This window comes from Dermochelys coriacea, chromosome 23 (assembly GCF_009764565.3).
Source record: "Dermochelys coriacea isolate rDerCor1 chromosome 23, rDerCor1.pri.v4, whole genome shotgun sequence".
Lineage (NCBI taxonomy): Eukaryota > Metazoa > Chordata > Testudines > Dermochelyidae > Dermochelys > Dermochelys coriacea.
The window spans coordinates 4759394-4784259 of record NC_050090.1 but is presented as its reverse complement, the minus strand read 5'-3'; the positions used below and the strand labels follow the sequence as shown (position 1 = coordinate 4784259).

The 24866-nt window shown below is 54.3% G+C and overlaps 1 protein-coding gene across 1 annotated transcript in view; it reads right to left on the bottom strand.

Annotated features, from left to right (window-relative positions):
• PRKD2 (protein kinase D2) overlaps positions 1 to 24866 on the bottom strand; it is a 30955-nt gene that overhangs the window by 5550 nt on the left and 539 nt on the right. Inside the window, exons 2-12 of the mRNA XM_038382065.2 lie at positions 13029 to 13167; positions 11273 to 11404; positions 10297 to 10451; positions 9584 to 9785; positions 8671 to 8751; positions 8187 to 8340; positions 7603 to 7720; positions 3566 to 3643; positions 2258 to 2528; positions 1611 to 1663; positions 394 to 466 (exon numbers count right to left, since the gene is read on the bottom strand). Coding sequence (XP_038237993.1) covers positions 394 to 466; positions 1611 to 1663; positions 2258 to 2528; positions 3566 to 3643; positions 7603 to 7720; positions 8187 to 8340; positions 8671 to 8751; positions 9584 to 9785; positions 10297 to 10451; positions 11273 to 11404; positions 13029 to 13167 — 1456 coding nt within the window. The remainder of the gene's footprint in view (positions 1 to 393; positions 467 to 1610; positions 1664 to 2257; positions 2529 to 3565; positions 3644 to 7602; positions 7721 to 8186; positions 8341 to 8670; positions 8752 to 9583; positions 9786 to 10296; positions 10452 to 11272; positions 11405 to 13028; positions 13168 to 24866) is intronic.

Genomic DNA, 24866 nt, shown 5'->3' with positions numbered 1-24866 from the left:
CGTCCCAGGGGAGCCAACACCTCCTGGAGGGGAGAGGCCCTGTGTCCCATTGCCCACCCCCTGACCCTGCCAGTCCCCCACCCTGGGGGTAGATTGTACCCAGCGCCCCCTCGAGGTGAAAGGGCCCATGTCCCATTCCCCACCCCTGAAGCCAGCTAGTCTCCCCTACCCAAAATAGGGTTGGAAACGGGAGTTTTCGTCCATTTTCCTTCTGAACTTGTCTGCAGCATCCCTGTGCAGCCATTAAACAGCCCCCGCCCGCGCTTCCCCCTAGAAGCAACGGCATCTCTCAGTGCACTGCTGGGTGAGCAATCCCTGTACAAACATCCACCGCACCCCACCCCAGAGGTTCTCAGTGGCAGGCCCTGCATCCCGCCCTCCCCCCGAACCCACCTCCATAGACAACTCCAAACTGCCCTGAGCCCAGGACTTCGTCTGGGAAGATCTGGTAAACTGTGGCTATGTCCTGCAACGGCACAAGAGAAAGGGTCATGTCAGTCCATCCAGGGTGGGGGGGCAGGGTGTCCATCACATGCAGGGGGGAGCATAGAGACAGGCGGGGTCCCAGATTGAGGTGTCAATAGATTTGGTTTCAGAACAAACTGATACATTAAACAGTAATAAGTCACCAGGACCAAGAGTTTTGAAGGGACTCAAATATGAAATTGCAGAACTACTAACTATGGTAGGTAACCTATCGCTTAAATCAGCCTCTCCAGATGACTGGCAGAGAGCTAATGGGACACCGATCTTTTAAGAAGGTTGCAGAGGAAATTACAAGCCAGTTAAGTCTAACTTCAGGACCAGGCATATTGGTTGAAACTATAATAAAAAGCAGAATTATCAGACACACAGATGAACACGATATGTTGGGGAAGAGTCCACATGGCTTTTGCCAAGGGAAATCACGCCTCACCAGTCTATTAGAATTTTTTGAGGGGGTCAACAAGCATGTGGACAAGAATGATTCGGTGGATATAGGGTACTTGGACTTTCACAAAGCCTTTGATGCGCTCCAGAAGTTCTCGAAGATAATTGTCAACGGTTCCAAGATTTTGCTTCAGCTAGCTCCTTAAGTACTCTCAGGTGAGTTTCATCCGATGGCTCGAATAGATCTATCTTATTTAACCTGTTTTTTTCCCCCTATTTTGGCTTGCACTCCTTCCCTTTTGTTGTTCCGTTGATTGTGTTACATACCGGGTCACAAATTAACCTTTTCAGAGGCCACTGTAGCAGAAGAGGGATAAACACCTCCACCTTCCTGAGGTCGCCCGTTATTAGCTCTACTTCCCTGCTAAGCAGAGGACCTCCACTTTCCTTCACCTTTCTTTTGCTCCTGAGCTAATCAAACAACCTCTTCTTATTGCCTTTTACGTCGCTTGCTAAATGTAGCTCATTTTGTGCCTTAGCCCTTCTGGTTTTGTCCCTACATGCTCATGCTATTCCTTTGTGCTCCTCCTTAGCCGTTGGTTCATGTTTCTACTCTTTATATACAGAGAGAGAGCTGTGGTGCGGGGGTTATGGAACCCCTACTCACCACATTCTCCTGGGTCTGGACATACACAGAGAAGGGGCAGGGCAGAAAGAGAAGGGGCAGGGCCTCTACTCACCACGTTCTCCTGGATCTGGCTGTTGGACACGGAGATCCTGAGTGATGCCTGCCCTGGGAAGGGAAAAGGGGCCTTTGATTAGGAGCTGGCACCAGACAGGCCTGGCCTGAGCCAATCAGGATTCCCCTCCCCACTGCAAACTGTGTCCAGGGCATGAAATCCTACATGGGGGAAGACGTCCCTGCCCCCATCCCAGCCCCTAACCCTGGCTGCAGCATCTGAGGACTGAGCTCCTCCCAGCCATGCGGACGCTAAGCTCCATCCCCAGGACCGTCTGGGTGTCCCCCCGGTGAGATCGGCATCACCCCCTGCAGGACAATCACCTCCCCCACTTGGGACGCTGCCTGGCTAGGCCCAGCAGGGTCTGACAGGATGCTGGTGCTTTGGGCTGGACTCCCGGCTGATCCAAACAGGGACCAGCCTGTGCTCGGATGGGAGACACCTAGAGCGCTGCAGGGAAATGGTTAGGCACTAGGAGGTGCTGTGCTGCAGGGATCAGGGTGTGGGCTCGGTAGGGGGTGCTCTCCCCTCGCAGTCAGCGCTGGCCCCACCCCGGAGCTAGGGGATGCTGTGTTGCAGGGAGCGGGGTAGGGGGCGCTCTCCCCACTGCCCCAGAGCCCATTCCAGGCCTCGGGGCGCTCACTCACTGTGGGGGGCCTGTCCCTGAGGATTGGGAGCATCCTGCAGGATGACAGGCATGAGGGCCTGGCGGATGGCACTCTCCCAGGCCATGGCCACTTCCAGCCCGACCCCGCTCTGCTGCTGGCTGGCGGTGGACGGGGTGGGGGCGCAGTTCTCCCCCACGCAGTACGTGGCGTTGGCCGTGACGATCTCGAAGCAGTGCGGGTTGCCGCCCGGCGGCACCAGGGTGAAGGTCTGGGCTGGCTCCACTGCCAGGATCTCAGACAGCGGGATTTCCTGCAAGGGGAACTCACTCACAGGCTCAGGGGCGAAATGCAGAGTAGCTCGGCCCAGCCTGGCTTCTGAGCCCTTTGATTTCCCTCCAAACTTTCAGGGTTCCCCCCCATTTACTCTCTCTCTCTCTCTCTCTCTCACACACACACACACACACACACACACACACACACACACACACACACGCTATTTTTTAAAACAAAAAACATTGTTCTTTCCTTTTTTTTCCCCACAGTGGGAAATATTTTTGTAAAATGTTTAAAAAATTGAGAGAAATTCAAACTTTTGAAATATTTTCCCCCAAAACTTTTCAAGTGGAAAGCAGGAAAAAAGAGTGGACTTCCCCCTCCCATCCCAAGCCTCCCCACCCCCCAGCACACACTTTCATGTCCCACCAACTTTTCCCAAGGTGAAGAAAACAAAGGGGCAGGGGAACTCAAGAGACAGTGGGAATTCGACATCACTTCAACAACAGAAGAAAGCGGGTGTCTTTTTGCAGAGAATTTCCATTAAAAAAACCCCAAAACCCTCAATAATTAAACTTTTCTTTTTTTTTTGGTGCCAAAAATGTCTTTTGATGGAAAAGACTTTTTGTCCAAAGATTTTGAGCAGCCTGTCATCAGTGTGGGCCTCTGACACAAAGGGTGTGGTGACAACACACAAGGACTTGACAGTGTGAAACTCTCAGTGGAGGAGCCAGAGAACCTGATCAGCCAGGCTGGGAAAACATCTCCCCAAGGGAAGGGCTGGGGACACTGAAACCTACAAACCCTGGGGTACAGTCTGACTGGGATAATTCCCCCACCTCTCTAGGAGGAACAGCTAGTAAGGGATGGGTAGGGTAGGGCTCAGTAGGCCCTGAGGGGTCATCTCCATCTCTGCTGGGGGAACAGGGACAATTCTTGCACCCCCGGGGGTGAGGGGGAACAGGCTGTAGGGGACGGGCTAGGTAGGTTCTGATGGGTTGCTCTTCCCCTGTGACTCCCATACCAGGCAGGTCCCGCAGAGGACAAGCCCCACGCAGGGCAAAGAGTGCTTACCTTGTAGTAGCGGCTGGAGGTGTTGTTCTGGAAAAGCGTGATGCACTTGCAGTCCAGCCGCCAGTAATGACGCTTCCTCTGGGGAGGGGAAAGAAATGAACTTAGTTCCCATGGGGGTGTCGGCTCTGCCCTAGGCAGATGGTTACAGCCCAGCTCAGGGGGGGATGGGGAGTTGGGCCCCCCTCAGTCCACCTCTATCCCAGGCCAGCATCATGGTCCTGAACCAGCCAAGATTCGCTTAACTAAAATACTTTACACACAGCTAGTTGCTCAACAGTCTAATACAGTTTAACACCCCATTCCATCTCCCTTCCTACCACGTACACTATTCACACCGTCATGCTGTCTGTGCCGTTCACGGCAGCTCAGTCTGTCACATCTCTCTGAATCCTGCTGGTTTTCTAGTTACACAACCCGAATGCGGAATGACTCGGCCACCTGGCTGGCCAGTCGTTGCAACGACGGACCGTGGTCAATTTGGAAACCTCGAGGAGTCGTCTTCTTGTCCTGCAGCTGCCATCGGCAGAGTTTGCTCTTGCTGAGGAACAAACTATTGATGTTGATGGTTTCTGCTGATGTCTCCACTGTCGGTCTCAATCACGTATGACCTGGGTGCTGAATTTTTTTTCTTTATGGCAGCTGGAGACGTCCATCCTTCTTCTCTACCCAACTGGACATGAACACGCTCACCAGGTTCTAGAGCAGGCAGTTCTCTGAGTGACGTCTGTTATAAAAGTGTTCGTGAGCTCTTTTAGCCTTTTTATGCGATTTGGCTACTCTCCTCATGACAGGGCACGTCGGAGATAGTGTGTGTGTGCGTGTGTGTATTTTCCAAAATTGGAACAGTAGCTCTGAGTTGTCTTCCCATCAGGAGTTGTGCTGGACTGGATCCAGTAGCCACTGTTGGTGTTATCTGTAACGCAGAAGAGCGAGAAATGGATCATCCTGCAGTAGGATTTCTTTGGCTGTCTGTCCAGCTCTCTCAGCCTCTCCATCGCTTGTGGGTAATGTGGGCTGCTGGGAATATGATCAAAACCATATTTTGTGCGGAATAACAAATTCTGCTGTGGCGCTTTGTGGTTCGTTGTCCATCGCTGGTTGTTTTGAATGCCAAAGGGAGCGAATGGGCAAGTCAGTTTCTCTATAACAATGCGACATGTTCCGTCTTTCAAGTACGTTATCTCTCTATACCTGGAAAAACAGCCCACAAGAACCACAAAATGCTATCCTCTGAATTTACATAAATCTGCAGCTAATCTCTTCCATGCTTTGTCTGGTAGAGATGTCTGTACACTGTATGGCTCAGCATTGTCTCTTACATTGATTTGTACTGGATCGCCTTTCAAAAGGCCAATACAGTAACTCCTCGCTTAACGTCGTAGTTATGTTCCTGAAAAACGTGACTTTAAGCGAAATGATGTTAAGCAAATCCAATTTCCCCAAAAGAATTAATGTAAATGGGGGGGGTAGGTTCCAGGGAAATTTTTTTCACTAGACAAAAGACTATATTATATAAACACACACACACATATACACAGTATAAGTTTTAAACAAACAATTTAATTCTGTACATAGCAATGATGATTGTGAAGCTTGGTTGAGATGGTGAAGTCAGAGGGTGGGATATTTCCCAGGGAATGCCTTACTGCTAAATGATGAATTAGCACTCGGCAGAGCCCTCAAGGGTTAACACATTGTTGTTAATGTAGCCTCACACTCTACAAGGCAGCACAAAGGGAGGGAGGGGAGACAGCATGGCAGACAGAGACACACCCTGTGTGTGAGAGAGAGAGAGAGAGAGAGAGAGAGAGATGTGCACTGCCCCTTTAAGTACACTGACCTCACTCTAAGTACATTGCATTTTTAAGTAGATCAGCAAGTTGAGCCCCTCCATCCTGAGCCCTGTCGTGTCCCCACCGCCCCCCGCTCTATGGAGATGGGGTAAGCGGGAGGCAGGAGCAGAGGGGAGGGGACACCGGGACATTAGCCCCCCTCTTATCCCCCCACACCTTCACAGTAAGCAGGAGGCTCGGGGAGCAGCTCCAAGGCAGAGGGCAGGAGCAGCACATGGCTGTCAGGGGAGGGACAGTTGAACTGCTGGCAATTGATAGCCTGCTGGGCAGCTGATGCCTGGGGAACTTAGGGGAGCGGGGAGCTGACAGGGGGCTGCCGGTCCACCCTGGTTCCAAGCCCCCACCAGCTCGCTGCAACGGCTGCTCTTCCTGCAAGCAGTGGACAAAGCAGGCAGGTGCCAAACAATGTTATAAGGGAGCACTGCGCAATTTTAAACGAGCCTGTTCCCTAATTGATCAGCCACGTAACAATGAAACAACATTAACCAGGATGACTTTAAGTGTATCATCAAATCCGCCGTTGAGTTCTTCCACCCTCCTCGCTAGGCCCATCATGGCTGCCACGCTGCAACTGGGTCTTTGATCCCACTCTGAATGCAAAGTTTTTGTCTCTGTAAGTTGTTTCTGTGGTGAACTGGCCCCTGCAGTTCAGATCCCTCCAGGGCTAGTCAGAGCTGACTTCAGCTCTGGAAGAAGTCGAAGGTGATTGTAAGTCCCTTCTGAGATAACTGTGACGTCAGATCCTGAGTCAATTTAAAGTCAATAGTCTTGCCATGAGTATTTAATTTCACTCTCCAGGCAGGCTCTACATCATCAGTGATAGATCCCAGAAGCCATGTTTCTTGATTGTCTGTAATACAAGTCAACTCCCTGACTGCTTTGGTGCAGCAAACAGCTGCAAAATGTCCATATTTGGTGCAATTATTACACCATGCGCCTCTAGCTGGATATGCATCATCTCTTAGGATATGACTTTTTCCACATCTTGGGCACGGCAGCTGGAATTTGTCCCTCTTAGCCTAGTTCTCTCACCTTGCCTCAGGGGTTTATGATAATGACATTTAACTCTCAAGTGTCTGTTTATAGCTTCTAAGGGCAGGTCTATACTTAAAACGCTGCAGTGTAGCACTTGAGCGAATCCACTACTACACTACGTCAGTGTAGTTAATCCACGTTCACGAAGGCCATAGCTATGGCAACGGGAGAAGCCCTCTTGTCAAAATAGCGCTGTCTATAGCAGAGGGTAGTTGGTATAACTGCATCGGGTGGGGTGTGGATTTTCCACACCCCTGAGCAACACAGTTATACTGACATATATTGGTAGTGTAGACAAAGCCAAAGCTACTTTTAGGTTTTTCAAGTTGCTCCGGCCTTTTGTTCTGATGTGTGACTAATTCTGACTGTTCTGCTCTCTGGATATCTGTGGCTAGCGTTAAATCTCTCCTCAATCGTAGCTGCTGTGAAAGATTATTATCTTTAATTAATTATTATTATTATTATCCAACAACAAGCCCGTCTTTGATATTTTCATGTTTTGCATTCCCAGAAACACAGTTTTCAGCCAATGCATGCAGAGCTCTTAAAAAACTTTCAACATTTCCCCCTGGTTCTTGAATTCTCCAGTGGAAACATGTTTTCTTTGAGGTATAAAGTATGCATCAAACATAGCCAGAACCTTTTCATCATCATCTCTCTGACTGGCTTCACTAAAGTCAAAGGATTTAAGGACACACTCTGCCTGCTTCCCCATAGCACACCTTAAAGACGATACCTGGATATCTCCAGTTTCTTTGTGGAGCTTGGCAGCAATGCGAGATCTTGCAAAATCTTGTTTCCAGTCTGTCCAGTGTGAAAGATAAAGTTCTGTGGGGCGCTGAAGAGGGGCATGTTGATGAGATTCTGCAACTTTTGTTCTTTCAGTTTGCAACCATGGCTGCTGTTTCTTCTGTTTCTGTTCTTAATCCCACTCCTGGCACCTCCTCATGCTCCTGTCCCAGAACTGGCCTGGCTGTGGAGCTCACTTACCCACCCTGGCTGCGTCCATCAGGTACTGCTGAGGTTAGCTTAAATAGGGTATTTTACACACAGCACCACCCTACTGACAGTGCAGTATAATACAGTTTAGTGTCCCATTACAGCCAGCTCTTGAGCCTGGCTTCCCCAGAGGAACCGGCCCCCACTCACCAGGGTGTCTTTGCTGCTATAGTGAACCACCCAGCCTTCCTTCAGCGCTGTGCTGGATCTCCGGGTTGTGTGCCGCACCGACTGCACCACCCGCATCAGCGGGATGTAGCCCATGGAGCTGAGGGGAGAGCAACCAGACAAGTTAGCTGCGGGGGGTGAGAGAGTGGGGGCAGGGAACCTCAGGGCTGAGATAACGGGGATGGGGAGGGCTGCGGGTCAGCACTGAGGAGCATCACCAGATCTGTGGGTGGGGGGAACCCGGAACTGGAACAGCAGGAAGGGGGCTGCGGGTTGAGACTGAGGAGCATCGGTAGAGCTGTGGGAACCAGGGGGAGGCCAGGGCTGGAATAGCTGGGGGACTGTGGATCAGGACTGAGGGTCATCAGAGCTGGAGGGGGGATAGGAAATCCCTGGGAAGGTCCCCCAGATCCAGAGGTGAAGCAGTCAGGGGATATTTGCTCCCCGTATCAGGAAACGCAGCTGCTAGCTGGTGGTAGCCTGAAGCCAGGGGGCCTCTGGCCCTGGACCCAGGATGCTGGGGAGGGAGGGGCAGGGTAGGGGAGATTTGGGGGGCAGGGCTGTACCCCTGGGATTTGCTGGCGCCGTCATCGGGGTCGTCCCCTCCGTGGAGCTCATTCTCTGAGTGGGAGCCGGGGATGATGCCCGAGTCATCCGATTCGTCCATCAGCGAGTTCTTGTCAGCATCGCTGAGGTCGCTGGCATCTTCCATGGGCACGTCTGGGGGACAGCACCAGAGCCCGTGGGATCAGCACCAGGGACGGGGGCCCTGCCGGTGTCAGGCTGCGAAACCGGGGTGCCCAGAACTGACCCACAGGACCCTGCCATTCTGGGAGCCCAGCCAGGCCAGCCCAACTGCCCCATCCTCTCTGCACCCGCACCCAGACCCTGAGCGGGCAGGGGCCGAGGGAGACTCATCGTCCAGACCACAGGCTGTATGAGCCAGGGCTAGGGCTGGATCCCCAGTCCCATCCCCCTCGCCAGCCCCTGGGCAGTAGCGCCAAGACAGCGTCCCACCATCCCCTCTACCCGTGCACAGCTGCCACTCACCCCCGCCGTTGAAGAGCGTCTCGCCCAGGCAGTCATTGGGCACCCGGGTGGCGCAGCGCTTGTGGCAGTTAAACTTGCAGTCTGAAGGAGGGGAGAGCGTCAGAAGGGTGCCAGCATGGGGGTCTCCAGCCCCGTCTCTCAACCATCCTGACCCCCTGCCCAAAGTGCAGACACCCCACCCCCAACTGACACCCTGCACCAGCCTGGCTGTGAGCCCCAGGGTCCCAGCCAAACCCCACCAGCCGTATCCATTCCTGCCCCTCCTGCAGGTGAGGGCTTCTCCTCCACTTCCCATCCCCCACTGTTGTATGCTGTTGCTGTTCTCTGTCAGACAGCTGCGTCCCACCCCAGAAGTAGCTGCCTGTACAGTGCCTGTCGCAAGGGGTTCCTGGTCTATGATGGGAGCCCCTTGGCACTACCGTAATACACCTAATAAATAAGAATAATTTCAGAGCTGGGTGAAGCCATTTCTGTTATATAGCCAATATCCTCGCCTCCCTCCCACCCGAGATCAGACCCTTGGGTCCATCTAGCCCAGTATCCCACCCCCTCCCTGTCACCCCAGATCAGACCCAGGGGCCATCTAGCCTGGTGCCCCACCTCTCAGCAGTAGCCAATTAAGAAAGTTTCAAAGGAAAGCGCATCCACTCCTCCCTTTTAGGGGTGGATGTGGAGCGGGTGGGGAGAATCTCTTTCCTGTCCCCTCTGACACTCATCCCAGGCCCTGAAGCGTGAGAGTGGAAGCCCTTTCCCATAGAAATACCCAGCCCCTTCTTACATCCAGCTGGATTCTCCAGTGGCAGGGAGTTCCACTGACCGTGCACACCCAGCGCTCCCCTCTCATTTCCCTACCTTGGCCCTTCTTGGAGAATGAGTCCCACCTGACCCCCTCACCTCCCTCCCCCCCCATCACCTTTGCACTGCAGGCCCTGGCGGAAGAGCCCCTTGAGCAATTTCTTGCAGAATTGGCAGACGGTGGGGCGGGTGTACGAGTGGATGAGGAAGGTGTGGGGCACCTTGACCTTGGACAGGAACAGCTTGTCCAGCTCGATGGGGCGCCCGATGTAGGAGGTGCTGGTGAGCCGGCGGGGCAAGGTCTCCATGGAGCTCCGGCTCTGCAGGGGAGGGGGGATATGGGACATGGCAGGAATGAGGTGGGGGAAGGGGAGTCACGTTCCATGGCCAGCCCAGTGCTGCAGCAGCCACAGAGGGGGCCAGTTAGCGCTGCCTTGGGGCGAGGGTGGGGCAGTTAGCTTCCTCAAGGATTGGGGGGGAGACTTCCAGCTGGGGACTCAGTACTTTGAGATCTGGGTTGAGACCTGAACTTGTGACACCCAGAGGCTGCCCATCCACCCCCACCCCCACTCCTCCTGGGGCACGATGCTTGGTCACGGCTAGCCACAGCTCTAAACTACCCAGCAGTAGTGAGGATGGATGCCAGACCGTCCCCATCCCCAGCACCCAGACCCTGCCCCTCCAGCCTGAGAAGAATCTCCCTGAGCCGGGTAGTATAGGGGGCAAGACACACAGCTCAGGTGGCCACGACGCACGGCCAGCGCCATATCAGGGGTTGGCCTGCGATGAAGGGCCGGGCGGTCCTCACCCCTACCAAGTGGGGGCTCTTACCAGCTCGTCGGGGGCACAGGGTAGCGACTCGGAGGTGGCGAGACGCAGGGACTGCGAGGTGGCCAGCGAGGTGGCCGAGAGGCGGCGCTTGCGGGCCCCGCTGCAGTTGTTGGGGATGTTGAAGGCGCAGCGCTTGTGGTAGTTCAGGCCACAACCTGCAACACGGAGGAGCCGCCTGCGTCACGCTTCTGACCGGACAGGTGGTGGGAGGGCCCGGGGGCAGGGGAGGCCCTGTATGGGATCAGGGCCCCATGGCGCTGTCCGAAGACCAAGGCAGTCCTCCCCCACAGAGCCTATGGTCTAAGTGTAAGACAGACAGACACACAGGGGGCGGCGGCAGGGGGGCACGGCTCTGGGCAGCGGTCCCAGCCCAAGAAGTGGGGCAGGCCCCAGCGTGGATCCATTTGGGACGCCGGTTTAACAGGACAGCTCAGAGCCTGGAGTTAAGCATTAAATTGGTTAATTTCCTACATGCTAAGTGACTCCGTCTCTGTCTGTGTCCTAGGGCTCGGAGAGGGCACGTGGCAAGGGGGTCACAGCCACGTGCCGGAGCCACCAAGGTCGAAAGCAGAATGTCCCCAGTGCCAGGCACCCCGCCCCCCCAGGCCAGGCAGAGGTGACCTGGGGGGTGGAAGAGCGATGCCAGCCCTCCCCTAGAGAGATCTCCCCCCGGGGGCAGAGGGCTGCTCAATCTGTGGGGCTTTGTGGGTTGTTTCTCACCTGCTGGTTTGTGCAGTGGGACCCCCTTCAAACTGGGCTGAGACCCCCCCTCAACTCATTACACACAAGGGTCACCAAACAGCCACTCCTCACCCCCCTGCGCCAGTCAGTCCCCCGTCCTGGGGCCAGATCAGAGCCGGCATCGCCTACAGGGGAAAGACCCCATGTCTCATTCCCCACCCCGCCACTCCTGAGCCGCCAGCTCCCTGGGCTCAGATGGGGAGACACCCCCACCCTCTCCCCCTGGGCTCCGTACCGTCACACTTGAGGCCCTGGCGCACCAAGCCGAAGAGCATTTCCCCGCAGTGGTCGCAGAAGGCCGGGGCGCGGTACGAATGCACGTTCAGGGCATGCGGACGTATCCGGAAATCCTCAAAGGTGGCCGAGGCTGGTGGACAAGAGGGAGGGAGCTCAGGGCACGGCACGGCCTGGTCCAGACCCGCCGGCTGCCCCTGGGAGGGTGAGGCCCTGGCTGGACCCACCCCCCTGCACCCTCTTCCCCGTAACGATCCATAGCCAACACCCTACTTTGGGCAGTGGCCGGACCCCCCCGTTGGTGCCAGGGGCACTCCCTGCTGGCGAGACCCACCCCCCCCGACACTGGGGAATCTCTAGCACAGGGGCCTATGGCACAGATTGGGCGGGCACGGGGCAGGATTTCCTGCGGGTGGTGTGTGTGTGGGGGGAATGTCACTGCCGTGGGCCCCGGAGCTGCAGCGCCCCTGCCCTTCCCCCCACCAGATCTCGTGCCAGGGAGCCAGCCCCCAAGCCACTTCCTGCCAGGGCGCGCACAGGCAGCCCTGACTCAAAACAGCACCTGGGCACCGGCGGGAGTGAAAGCAGCCGTGGGCGGGGAGCAGCGGAGGAGAGCGATTGCGCCAGGGAGCCAGGGGCCAGGGCACGGCCCACTGCCATGCGTGGGGAAGCTCCCCACCCACCCGCAGCCCCGAAGTGACTACAGACCATCATTGGTATCTAGGCACCTGGCGCTATATCCCAGCCTCCGCCCAGGGACCCCTGGCACCGAGACACATCCTGTCCCCGCGCCATCTCCCAGCCCCGAGCCCCCCATGGCACTGGGTCCCGTCCTCTCCAGCATCCCGAACCAGGTCCTGCCAGTCGTACGGCAATGTGCCAAGGGACAGCGTCGTGCTGGTGCCCATTCTGCCCTGCCCAGCCCTCAGCCCCCATCGGTCCACCCAGCCTTCTGCCAACACAAGGCAAGCAAAGCAGCCACCGCCACCGAGCCAAGATTGGCTGCCACGGGCTGGGGAATACGCTGGCAATGCCCTCACAGCGCCACCCGGCCGGGATCAGCAGCTGGACAGCCTACGGCGCGGGCAGGTGCAAGCCAGTGCGGAGCGGGTCGCGTCGGAAGAGCTCGGATGGGTTAGTGAGCATCTGGGAAAGGAGGGCAAGTGTGTTGTGGTGTCACACACACAGAGTAGGGCCCATCACCTCCAGCAGGGGGCAGCAAGGTCACATACACACACACGCACACACAGAGCAGGGCTCCTCCCCTCCAGCAGGGGGCAGCAGGGACACACACACACACACACACATGCGTACGCACCACACACATAGAGCAGGGCCCATCCCCTCCAGCAGGGGGTGACAGGGACACACACACACACACACACACACACAGGAGGGCTCATCCCCTCCAGCAGGGGGTGACAGGGACACACACACACACGCACACACAAACACACACACACACAGAGTAGGGCTCATCCCCTCCAGCAGGGACACACACACACACACACACACACACACACACAGAGCAGGGCTCATCCCCTCCTGTAGGGGTAACAGGGACACACACACACACACACACACACAGAGCAGGGCTCATCCCCTCCTGCAGGGGGTGACAGGGACACACACACACACACACACACACACACACACAGAGCAGGACCCATCCCCTCCAGCGGGGGCAGAAGGCATGTAGACACCCACATAGCCCTTTTTCTCTCTCTCCCCCTCATCCACACACATGCGTGTGTTACCTGAGAGCACCACCTCCACCAAGTCCCCCTCCTGGATGTCTCCGGCCACCCGCACCAGCTGCAGGATGTTGGCGGACGACAGGTCATGTTTGAAGAGCAGGATCTTGTCATAGAGCCCATAGAAGCCGCACTCTGGAAACTGTGAGGACAGACAGACAGACAGACAGATAGACATGGGATGGGGAGGCCATGGCTCAGTGCTGGGGGACACAGCCTGCCATGCAGGAAATACCCTGCTGAGGCAATTCTTAATTTAGCCCTAAGTGGTGCACAGGATCCGGTCCAAGAGGCAAATACAGCTGAACCACATGGTGATTAAATTTAACATCAGTGTAGGGAGGGAAACACCTAAGAAACCCACCACAGCAGCATTTAACTACAAAAAGGGGGAACTACACTAAAATGACGAGGCTAATTAAATGGACATTAAAAGGAACAGTCACAAAGGTGAAATGCCTGCAAGCTGCATGGAAACTTTTTGAAAACACCAGAATACAGGCTCAAACTAAATTTATACACACACACACACACACACACACAAACAGTAAAAGGAGCAAAAAAATGCCATCATGGCTAAACAGCAGAATTTAATGGGCAGCCCAGAGACAAAAAGACATCTTTTAAAAACGGAAGTCAAATCCAACTGAGGAAAACAGAAAGGAGCATAAACTCTGGCAAGTCAAGTGTAAAAGTATAATTAGGCCAGCCAAGACAGAATTTGAAGAGCAACTATCAAAACACACAAAAACTAGCGCAAAACTGTTTATAAGTACATCAGAAGCAGGAAATAGGCTGAACAATCAGTGGGGCCACTGGATAATCGAGGTGCTAAAGGAGCACTCAAGGAAGACAAAGGCATTGCAGAGAAGAAGCTAGGTGAATTATTTGCATCTGTCTTCTACAGAGGATATGAGGGAGATTCCCACATGTGAGCCATTCTTCTTCAGTGACAAATCTGAGGAGCGGTCCCAGATTGAGATGTTAATAGAGGAGGCTTCAGAACAAACTGATACATTAAACAGTAATAAGTCACCAAGACCAAGAATTTTGAAGGGACTCAAATATGAAATTGCAGAACTATTAACTATGGTAGATAACCTCCCACTTAAATCAGCCTCTGAACCAGATGACTGGCAGAGAGCTAATGTGACATCCAGTTTTTAAGAAGGCTGCAGAGGCAATTACAGGCCAGTTAAGTCTAACTTCAGGACCAGGCAAATTGGTTGACCCTATAGTAAAGAACAGAATTATCAGACACACAGATGAACAGGATATGTTGGGAAGAGTCAACACGGCTGTTGTAACGGGAAATCACGCCTCACCAATCTATTAGAATATTTTGAGGGTGTCAACAAACATGTGGACAAGAATGATTCGGTGGATATAGTGTACTTAGACTTTCACAAAGCCTTTGACTAGGTCCCCTCACCAAAGACTCTTAAGCAATCATGGGATAAGAGGGAAGAGCCACTCATGAATCAGTAACTGGCTAAAAGACAGGAAATAAAGCGTAGGAATAAACAGTCAGTTTTCACAATGGAGAGAGGTAAATAGCAGGGTCCCCCTAGGATCTGTACTGGGCTGTGCTGTTCAACATATTTCTAAATAATCTGGTAAAAGGGGTGATCAGTGAGGTGGCAAAGTTTGCAGACAGTACAAAATTACTCAAGATGGCTAAGTCCATAGCAGACCGCAAAGAGGTACAGAGGGATCTCACCAAACTGGGTGACCGGGCAAGAAAATGGCAGATGAAATTCAATGTTGATAAATGCAAATGAATGCATATAATGCACATAATTCCAACTTTACATACAAAATGAGGGGGTCTAAATCAAGAAAGAGATCTTGGAGTCATCGTGGATAGTTCTCTGAAAAGACCAGCTTAACAAGCAGGACAGTCCAAGAAAGTGAACAGAATGTTAGGAACCATTAGGAAAGGGATAGATAATAAGGCAGAGAACATTATAACGCTCCTATAGAAAGCCATGGTGCGCCCACTCCTTGAATACTACATGCAGTTCTGGTCGTACCATCTCAAAAAAGAGATATGATTGGAAAAGGTATAGAGATGGGCAACAAAAATGATTAAGTGTATGGAACAGCTTCCACATGAGGAGAGATTAATAAAACTGGGACTGGTCAGCTTGGGAAAGAGATGACTAAGGGGGGATATGACCGAGGTCTATAAAATCATGACTGGTGTGAAGAAAATGACTAGGGAAGTGTTATTTACCACTTCAGGGAACAAGAACCAGGGAGGGGTCACCCGATGAAATCAATGGGCAGCAGGTTTAAAACAAACAAAAGGAAGTACTTTGTCACACAACGCACAGTCAACCTGTGGAACTCCTTGCCAGGGGATATTGTGAAGGCCAAAAGTATAACAGGGTTAAAAAAGAATGAGATCAGTTCCTGAAGGACAGGTCCCTCCATGGCTATTAGCCAAGATGGTCAGGGATGCAACTCCATGCTCTGGGTGTCCCTAAATCTACTAGAAGCTGGAACTGGATGACAAGGGATGGATCACTTGATGATGATCTGTTCTCTTCGTTCCCTCTGAGACACCTGGCATTGGCCACTGTCAGAAGACAGAACACTGGGGCTAGATGGACCTTTCGTCTGAGCCAGGATGGCCATTCTTATGTACTTCCGATCCCCTCCCACAGCTCACCAGACCTAATATCCAGCAGAAGGCGGCTCCCTGTTGGCTGGCAGGGAACACCCTGAGCCAGTGAGCCTCTACATGGGGGCATATACAGCCCACCCCATCCCACCCACTACTGAGCCAGAGAGGGGCAGGGCCAGGGAGCAGCCAGGCCTGCATTCAACAACCAAAGCACAGAGGTGGCAAGTGACTCACCCAAGATCAAACAGCAAATCAATGACAGAGCTCAGAATAGAACCCAGCCCTGACTCCCAGCCCTGCCCTCCATCCAATCATTGGATCCCACTCCCCTCCCAGAGCTGGGACAGAACCCAGGAATCCTGGATCTCAGCCCCCCTGCTCTAACCACTAGACCCCACTCCCCTCCCAGAGCTGGAGACAGAACCCAGGAGTCCTGGTTCCCAGTGCTGCCCCCCACCCCCTCACTCTAAGCCCAAGCTCACAGAAGTTGCAGTGGCTGGTGGGGAGCAGTGGTTGCATTGTTGCGAACTTCTAGCTGCCCTCAGTACCTTCCATGGCTGCTGAGCCCAGCCTTGACTTTGGGGGTCCTACCCATGGGGAGGAGCTGGGGAGGAAAGACAGGGCCCAGTGACCCATTAGTGCATCCCCTCCTCTGCTCCAAGAGCTCCCCACCCAGATCCATCCCCAAGGCAGTGCTGGTGCCAGGAGATGGGGCTGGCACATGGGGTGTTTAAGGGTCTCTGGCAGCTCAGGCTCCCTGGGGGAGACAGAAAAGATCCAGGGCCAAAGGCCCCACGGCTGCCCCAATGGCTTCCTCCAGCCAGGAGGGGATGAGGGTCTGATGCACAGGTGCCTGGGGTTGCCTGCTAGGTGGGGGCATGTTATCCCATCAGTGGCCAGCAGGGCCCTGCTCTGCTGCAGATAGAGTCCCTGGGCAACTCTCTTCAGTTCCCTTGTGCCTCAGTTTCCCCACCGGTACAGTGGAAATGGGTGCTCTGGCTCCCCCAGTGTCAGCTGGAAGGGCGCCCTCCCCTCTCCCCCACATCTGATGGCAGAGCCCACAAAGGGCAACCTGGACACAGGGGCTGCCGCGCTCTCCCTCCAGCTGCTTATGCAAATCCATGGGCTTATTTTTGGCTCTGAGCTGGCCCCAGTGAAGAGCGATCTGGTTCTAGTTGATCTCCGGCCTCTTCCTTCCTTCCTCCTGCCCAAGCAGGGCCCAGCCCGTTCCACTCCACCGGCGCCAGGAGGAGGAGTCGCCTCACACACCCACAGATGCACCCTGATCAGCCATTTGCAAGCTCAGCTCAGGGGAGCAAGACACCTTTTCCCTCTCCAACACCCCCCCCACACACACACGGGGCCGGCTCTCTGAACCCAACTTCCCACTCCAGGGAGGGCACAGAGGTGCTGGGACCCTGGCCCAAACCACCCCTGCTTCAGCTTTTGCAGAGAACCAAAACCCCACCATGGCGATTCTGCAAAGACACCCCCCCGCGCCGCCGCAACCGCCCATCTCGTTCTCAGGATGAGCCAAGCGACAATAAAACCCCTCACTCAGGGCCTAGAGAGCGGCTAGCAGGGGAGCTGTCCGGAGACAAGGCTGGTACGGTCAGAATTGGGCCTGCTGCAGCGACAGGCAACTCGGAAAAGCGGGTTCCTCTCTTTGAGACCAGGAGGCTGAGAGACAGACCGATCTGGCCTGAGATAGCCAGCCCCAGCGTGGGTGGATGGGCAGAGAGGGAGATTGAAGCGCAGAGAGGAGGATAAAATGGAGAGACAGACAGACAGCGGATGGGTGGAAGGATGGATTGAAGAACAGATGGACAGACAGACACAGTGGATGGAAGGAGGAATAGAAGGACAGCTAGGATATTGCAGGCGGCTGGATGGATGGGCAGACAGTAGCTAGAAGGATGGATAGAACAACAGATGGTTAGATAAGAGAGTGAATGGATCAAAGGACAGATGGACAGACACTGGACTGGAGGCTGGATAGGAGGACAGATGGACAGAGACAGTGGACGGAAGGATGGAGAGGAGGACACATGGACAGACAAGCAGTGGACAGAAGGAGGGACAGGAGGACAGATGGACAAAAGGATGGACAGGAGGAAAGACAGGCAGTGGACAGAAGGGTGGACAGATGCACAGACAGGCAGTGGACAGAATGTGGGACAGGAGGACAGAACGATGGACAGGAGGACAGCCACACTACTGCAGATGGAAGGAGGGAAGGGAGACAGATAACCCTTCCCTCAACATCTTACCTTCCCAGACAAGCTCAGGACAAGGCCAGGTGCCCAGGTGCGGGCAAGTGGGGGCAGGGTATTGCCGAAGAGGACACGGGGACTCTTGGGACGTGAAGGAGAAGCCACAGGGCTGGGATGGGGCGGGGGTAACCTGATGTGCCCTGGGCTTGGGGAGTGGAATGACTAAAGACACAAAGGGCCAGGTGGGGAAGGAGCTGGGCAGCAACTCAAGAGACCAGGGTTCAGTTCCCAGCTCTACAACAGGCTCCTCTGTGCAACCTTGGACAAGTCACTTAGCTCCTCTGTGCCTCAGTTTCCCCATCTATAACATGGGGGAGGACAGCGGGGAGAACAGCACCACCCTGCCTTACAGGCAGGGCTTATGAGGATAAATACACCAAAGAGTGTGAAGTGCCCAGATACCACCGGTCTGGGGGCCACCGAAGACAGGAAGGGAAGGTGCCCCAGACAGCTGGAGCCAAGCAGGGAGAGGGGCTAGGGTCAGGGCTGGGGAAGCTGCAGCTTAAGCTGGGTTGAACAGGGCCAAGGCCTGGTCGGTTCTGGGCAGGGAGGAGGCAGCGGGGTGGCAAGGAGCCCACGAGGAACCTCTGGAAAAGGGCTCGTGCCCCAGCTCTGCAGCTGCAGCCGGCTGCCTGTTGTCAGGACGTGGTTAGAAGCAGGGCTCTTGGCCTGGGGCCCAGAGAGTTCAGTGAAGGGCTGGCGCAGGTGCCGACACTGCACTCCCCGCCCCCCCATTCCCCCTCTGAGGAGCCAGGCTCCTCCAGCAGCCACGGTGCAGCAACAGGCTGTGTGGAGCTGTCACACAGGGGGAAACTGAGGCCCAGTAGAGGCCCAAGTCCCTCATCCAAGGATGCTGAGTGAGTCAGAAGCAGAGAAGGGAAAAGAACCCGGGAGCCCTAGCCCCCCCTGCTCTAACCACTGAACCCCGCTCCCCTGCCAGAGCTGGGAATAGAACCCAGGAATCCTGGCTCCCAGAGCCCTTTTGCCTACTCAGGGTAACTCCCACCGAACAGGACGCTAAGTTCAAAGTGTGCCCCTGGGGCCTAGCTTTCCTTTCCAGGCCTGTTGTGGAAGAAGACCCCAGCTTTTGCACTGCCACGTATCACTGGATCCCATCACCAGGGCTGCCCGTCTCGATTCTCACACAGAAGATTAACCCTGTGGACGGTTGTTTTGGAGCACACGGGCCAAGGGGAGCAGCTGCTTCCCTGGTGCAGGGAGAGCGGGAGGCAGCAGCTGCAGGGGGGCTAATTACAGCGCCTCCCCCACCCACACCGCCCAGCTGTGGAGCCAGCCGTGGGGTGGGACGTGAGCCAGCCACAACCACAGGGTCAGTGGTGCAAGGTGCAGCTTTGCTCTGTGCAGCCATGGGCGGCCCAAAGATCCCAGGTTGCGGGGAGCGGCGCGGGTGGCTCTGTAGGAGGCACTCTTCCCCTCAGCGAATCAGGGGGAGTTGAACAGCTGAATGCCCCGTAAACCAATTGTCCCACCCACTTGTGACTGTCAAAGAGACCGTGAGCCGGGCTGCTAGACCCGGGCTGGCATCAGACCTAATTCGCCATGGGGCCGGGACAATTGTCCAGCCTGAATCCTCCCTGTAGCAGTAAGGGAGTTCTTCACTTCCCCACCCCACACGACTGGGCAGCGTCTCCACGGCACTCAGAGAGCTGCATTCCTTCCATCCCAGAAGCAGAGGCATTTACAGAAATGTATGTGTTAAATATTTGTGAGGAGTGCAGTACTGTGGTAATGAGGGCCGGATTAGGACAGAGAGATGGATACAAAATGGGGGGGGGGGTGTTTGCATGTAGATAGATAGATAAATAGATAGATAGAGCATAGGGATAAAGTGTCTTATATACACACTGTATAAAAGAGAGGCCCCAAGAATCATGAGACTGTCTTAAAAAATCATGAGATTTTTTTTTTAAATAATAGATTTGAGGTTATTTATTTGCCTTCTGGTATTATAGAATCTCAGGGCCCATATTTTCAAGCTTTTGTCCACAACCACAAGAACTTACATTTTAAAAACAAAAAAAAATGTAAGCAGAGATTCAAAGGTCATAACCTAACTCCTGCAGCTGGGGACTTGTGGGGGGAGGGAAACAAACCCAAAGTCTCACAAGGTTTGCAATACAATGGTGAGAATTGTAAATTTATTTGGAATCATTTCTGGGTGAAGTGTGGGCAAAAGAGAAGGTAGAGCAGCTCTACTAATTATTTAGCTACATTAATACTATAGTAACCACTTAGAAGCTATATTAATTAGGTCTCACCCTGCTAGTCGGTAGATCTTTTACACTGCAAGCTCTCCAGGGCAGAGATTTGCTGGTTTTGCCATGTTTGTACAGCACCTGCCACAATGGAGTGCAACTGGACATCTCTACAGGCTACCACATTCTCTTCAATAATAATAATTTACTATTCCTGGGGACACTTGGCTTCTTTTGAGACCTAAAATCTAAGGTTTGATATTGGTCCAAACAGGATTTAAACAAAAAAAAAGGAGAGAAATGGTTTTGAGTGTTACTATTTTAAAAAAGACACTTCATCTAGATCTGGATTTTTAGATCATATTTTCCAGCACAAAAGGGTTAAAATCTAGCAGCCTGAAAGACCCTCCAGCCCTCACTTGTCATGACACTTCACTCCCATTCCTGCTGTCTCGTGTAACGTATAAAACCCGTAGCCTCCCAAGACTTTGGCCACCGAACTTCACGACAGCAGCAAGGACAGAACCCAGGCCTCTTTCCCGGAAAGCCCCGCACCATCGGAGAATCTCCACGAGCAGCGAGGCTATGACACACGACTGAGCGGTTCTGACACCGCCCAGCAGAGGGCAGCAATGCATAGGCATGCTGGGCCATGGCATTTTCCATGGGCAGGGCCCAGTCCCTGATAACATCCCAGGAATTCAAAGTCCACCGCAGTTAGCTACAGATTCAAAGCTGGAGACGAGGCCAGTGGGGCCTTGCTCCTCACAAGGTGTCTGGTCCCTTGGAGGCCCACAGGAGCTCTTCTTTCTACCCTGGTTCAGTACCCCCACCCCCATGGGACGCCACCTGTGGTAGATCAGCCAATGCCCAGGTGATCCTAATTATTAGGTGTGTTATGGTAGCACCCAGTCACACACTAGGACCCAATTGTGCTAGTGGCTGTATTACTCTGTATTATATTGTATAACTATTAGGTGTATTACAGTAGTACCTAGGCACTCCACTCCTGGACCAGGACCTCATTGCGCCAGGCGCTGTATGTTTTTATTGCTATTAGTGTTTATTGCGGCCGTGCCTAGGAGCCCAGCCACAGCCCCGGCCCCCACTATGTCTGTGCCGCGCTTGGCACAGAACAGAAAGACAGTCTCTGCTCCAAAATGCGGACAACTGATCAGCGGGAGGAGGGCAGACAGGGTGGACGGTATGTGTGCACACTTCATGCCTTGTCCCTAGCAAGCTACGGGGGTTGCTCCTCCAAGCATCGAAAAGCAGCCCCCTCTGGGGTGGAGCGTGGCAGCGCCATAAGAGACAAAAGCAGCTGCAGCCAAGTGAATCCGCTCTCCACCTCCCCTCAGGGCCTTCCCTGGGTTGCAGGGGGTGGATCCCAGCCCCCTACAGTACCACATTTCAGTGCAAGCCTGGGGGAGCAGCCTGTCTCCCTCCCTCGCTCCTGTGTCTCTGGAACAGATTTCCAGCTAGGGAAGCAGGTCTGGGGGGGGGGGGCAAGAGGTGTCTCCTGGGAGCGGGGTGGGGGGGGAGTGACTCTGATGCTCCGTTCTGCTCCCCTTGTAGACCCACCAGAAGAGAAGACTTGGGGGGAGGAACATTGAGGCAGCGTGAGCCCACAACAGGGGAAGTGGGAACAATCATACACACCCCAGTTACTAAGCCAGCTGGCTCGCTCTAGGGCATCCCCAAAAAGCCGGGATGGTCAAACCCAGCCTTTTTCTCCTCCTCCTGGACTGGCCAGCCAAGGGTTAATCCCGAGTCATGCTTTCCCTTCTCCCAGCAGCTGCCAAAACTGTTACTGATCTGCAGGAAGCAGACACATAACAGCAGGCAATAAACCAGAAGGGAGGGAGCTCTTCTCCGGGCCAGCACACGCATCAGGGATCGGCCCCTCTATTCAAGGCTAGATCAAGATCAGGACAAGGCCTAGTAACCAGCACGCTCATATTTCTACAGGGCCCTGGAGGATCCACAAAGCACCAAGCAAAATCTAAACACTGGGCACTGAAATGCAGCCACCTCTGGGGTGAGGCGCAGCAGCTCTTTTAACAGCCACACAAACTTTCTATGGTTCAGAACGGAGGAAGTGAAGCATGAGCCAACCTGAAACTACAGGCAGGAATTTAAGGAAGTGGAAGACAATTACCAATTACCCAGACTAGAATTTAGCCAGGAGATCTGAGCTAAGAGGCCTTCTCTTGTGAAAAGCAGCTGTGGGAGCTTTAGTAACAACAAGCAATCATGGCCTTGCTTTTGCATTTCCTATAGTGGCCAGCACCTCCAGCAGCATCCTACCCCTAGCACCAGGCTGGGGCTGCTCCCTGCCTGGGGCCTCCAGGCAATGCCCCAATACTGCATCCAAGGGGAAGAGTATCCCCTACAGGTAGTAACACAACTCTTCAATGGCACTGCACATCCATGGATCTCAATGCCCAGTAGAGTACAAGGAGAGCAGAGAGAGAGGACATGACTTGCCCAAGCCCTTACAGTCTCCTGTGCTGAATGCAAGGCCACATTAAACCCCAGAGCTGGGGGGCAGAATCCAGGAGTCCTGACACCCAGGCCCCGCCCAACCACTAGCCTCCACTCCCCTCCCACAGCTGGGGATAGAACGCAGGAGTCCTGGCTCCCAATCCTGTGCCCTTTCCACTTGACCACAACGCCTCTTCCTGCAGCATCTCTGAGGTCTCTCATCCAAGAGCGGCCCCTGTTTACCCTTTGGCCGGCTCCCCCACATGGCCCCTACGGTTAGCGCCTTCCCCTCCTTGCATGCCTCACATTCACAATGCCCTTCCTGTCCACCCCGCCACAATGAATGCACTACACCCCCAGAGGGACACCTCCCTAAGCCCCACAAAAGGGCTCTCTGACACTGTGGCATCATCTGTTCCCACCCCCCCACCCTTCGCCAGAAGCTACTGTGTCCAAGGCCTCGGGGATTAACCAATCTGGGCCAAGATCAAGGGCTAGTGATCTGAATCGGTTCTGACTAATGGCGTCCGAGCCAGCTGCAAAGTCGCTCCTTGCCCAGGCTCTGGAGATCAGGCTCTCCTTGCTCAGGCTCTCCAGCTAGGAGATCCAGCAGAGGGAGATGGGGCCCTTTCCCCAGCCAGCGGGGGTGGGGGGGGTCACATCCCCAGCCAGTGGGGTCTCCCCTGCTTCCCAGCCCTGGCGGCTCCCGTGCAGGGACTGCAGATCCAACTGGAAAGGTAGCCCCAACAGCACGGAGTTTGGACTGGGGAAGGGGGGCATGAAACAGGTTTGTGATGCATCCCTCTGCTCCCCTTCCCTTTCGATCTCCACAGCCTGTGCCCCAAGATCCCAGGAGAAGGACAACAGCGTGGGGGTGTGGGGGGGAAATATGTGGGGGGAGGTCAGTCCTAGAGCTCATTACTGGGAATCAAGTGATCAAGGGAGTCCCTGAAACACAAACTGCAGAACCTTCATCACCCAGACCCAAACTCCCAGCACCCAGACCAGACCCTAGCCCCACAGCTCCTTCCCTGTCATGCCCCAGAACGTGGATGGAGGCGTTCCCTCTGGTCTGCCCCGTCCCACGGGCCTCCATGAACCCAGCTGGGCCTCTGGGAGCTGGAAAACCTCGTCCCTTTCCCGTCAGGCAAGGAGCCACGGGTAGAGTTTCCACTCGTTGGTGGAAGCCCTGCTGTTTCAGGGAGCAGGGTCAGGAGAACCCCTTTACCTGGGGGAGGATGAGGAGCGCCGAACTCCGAGCTTAAACCTCAAAAGTTGCAGTATCCAACCAAATGAAATCCCCGCCCCCATGGGGGGAGTCAGGCAGAGATGGGACCCAGCCCCCAACCCAGAGTTTGGCCCCAGCTGGCTGCTTCCCAGACCCTCCACCTGGCTTCATTACCCTATCTACCCCCACACAGCTTCCCACATCCCCTCTGCACCCCACTTCCTTCCCCATCGACCCCTGTCCCAGGCCTGCCTGTCCCTCCACCATGCACAGTATAGCATCAAAACACCATAACTGCAGTTAAACCTTCCCACCCCACGCAGCTGATACAGGCAGCCCAGCTCACAGGCTCCCAGACACACACCCATGTAGACACACGCAATTCCAGGCACACACATTAAGTCTTGATGCACAGACACAGTCATGCAAACATTCTTGCCACCTGCACCACAATCATACACACAACACGCAATCGCACAGTCACACACACACACACCACAATCATACACACAATGTGCAATTGCAGTCACACACTCACAACAGTACAGATACACAATCACACAACACGCAATCACAGTCACACACCACAATCATACACACAACACACAATCAGTCACACACTCACAATACAGATACACAACCATACAACACACAATCACCGCCACACACACCCCCACACTCATATGCACAATACGCAATCACAGTCACACACTCAGAACTGTACAGATACACAATCATACACACACCATGCAATCGCAGTCACACACCACAATCATACACACAACATGCAATCGCACATGGTCTCTCACACACGCCAATTTTGATACACAAACACACACAGAGGACGATCTAGACACATCCGATGAAGTGAGCTGTAGCTCACGAAAGCTTATGCTCAAATAAATTTATTAGTCTCTAAGGTGCCACAAGTCCTCCTTTTCTTTTTGCGAATAAAGACTAACACGGCTGCTACTCTGAGATCTAGATACAATTACACACACAGACAGAGCC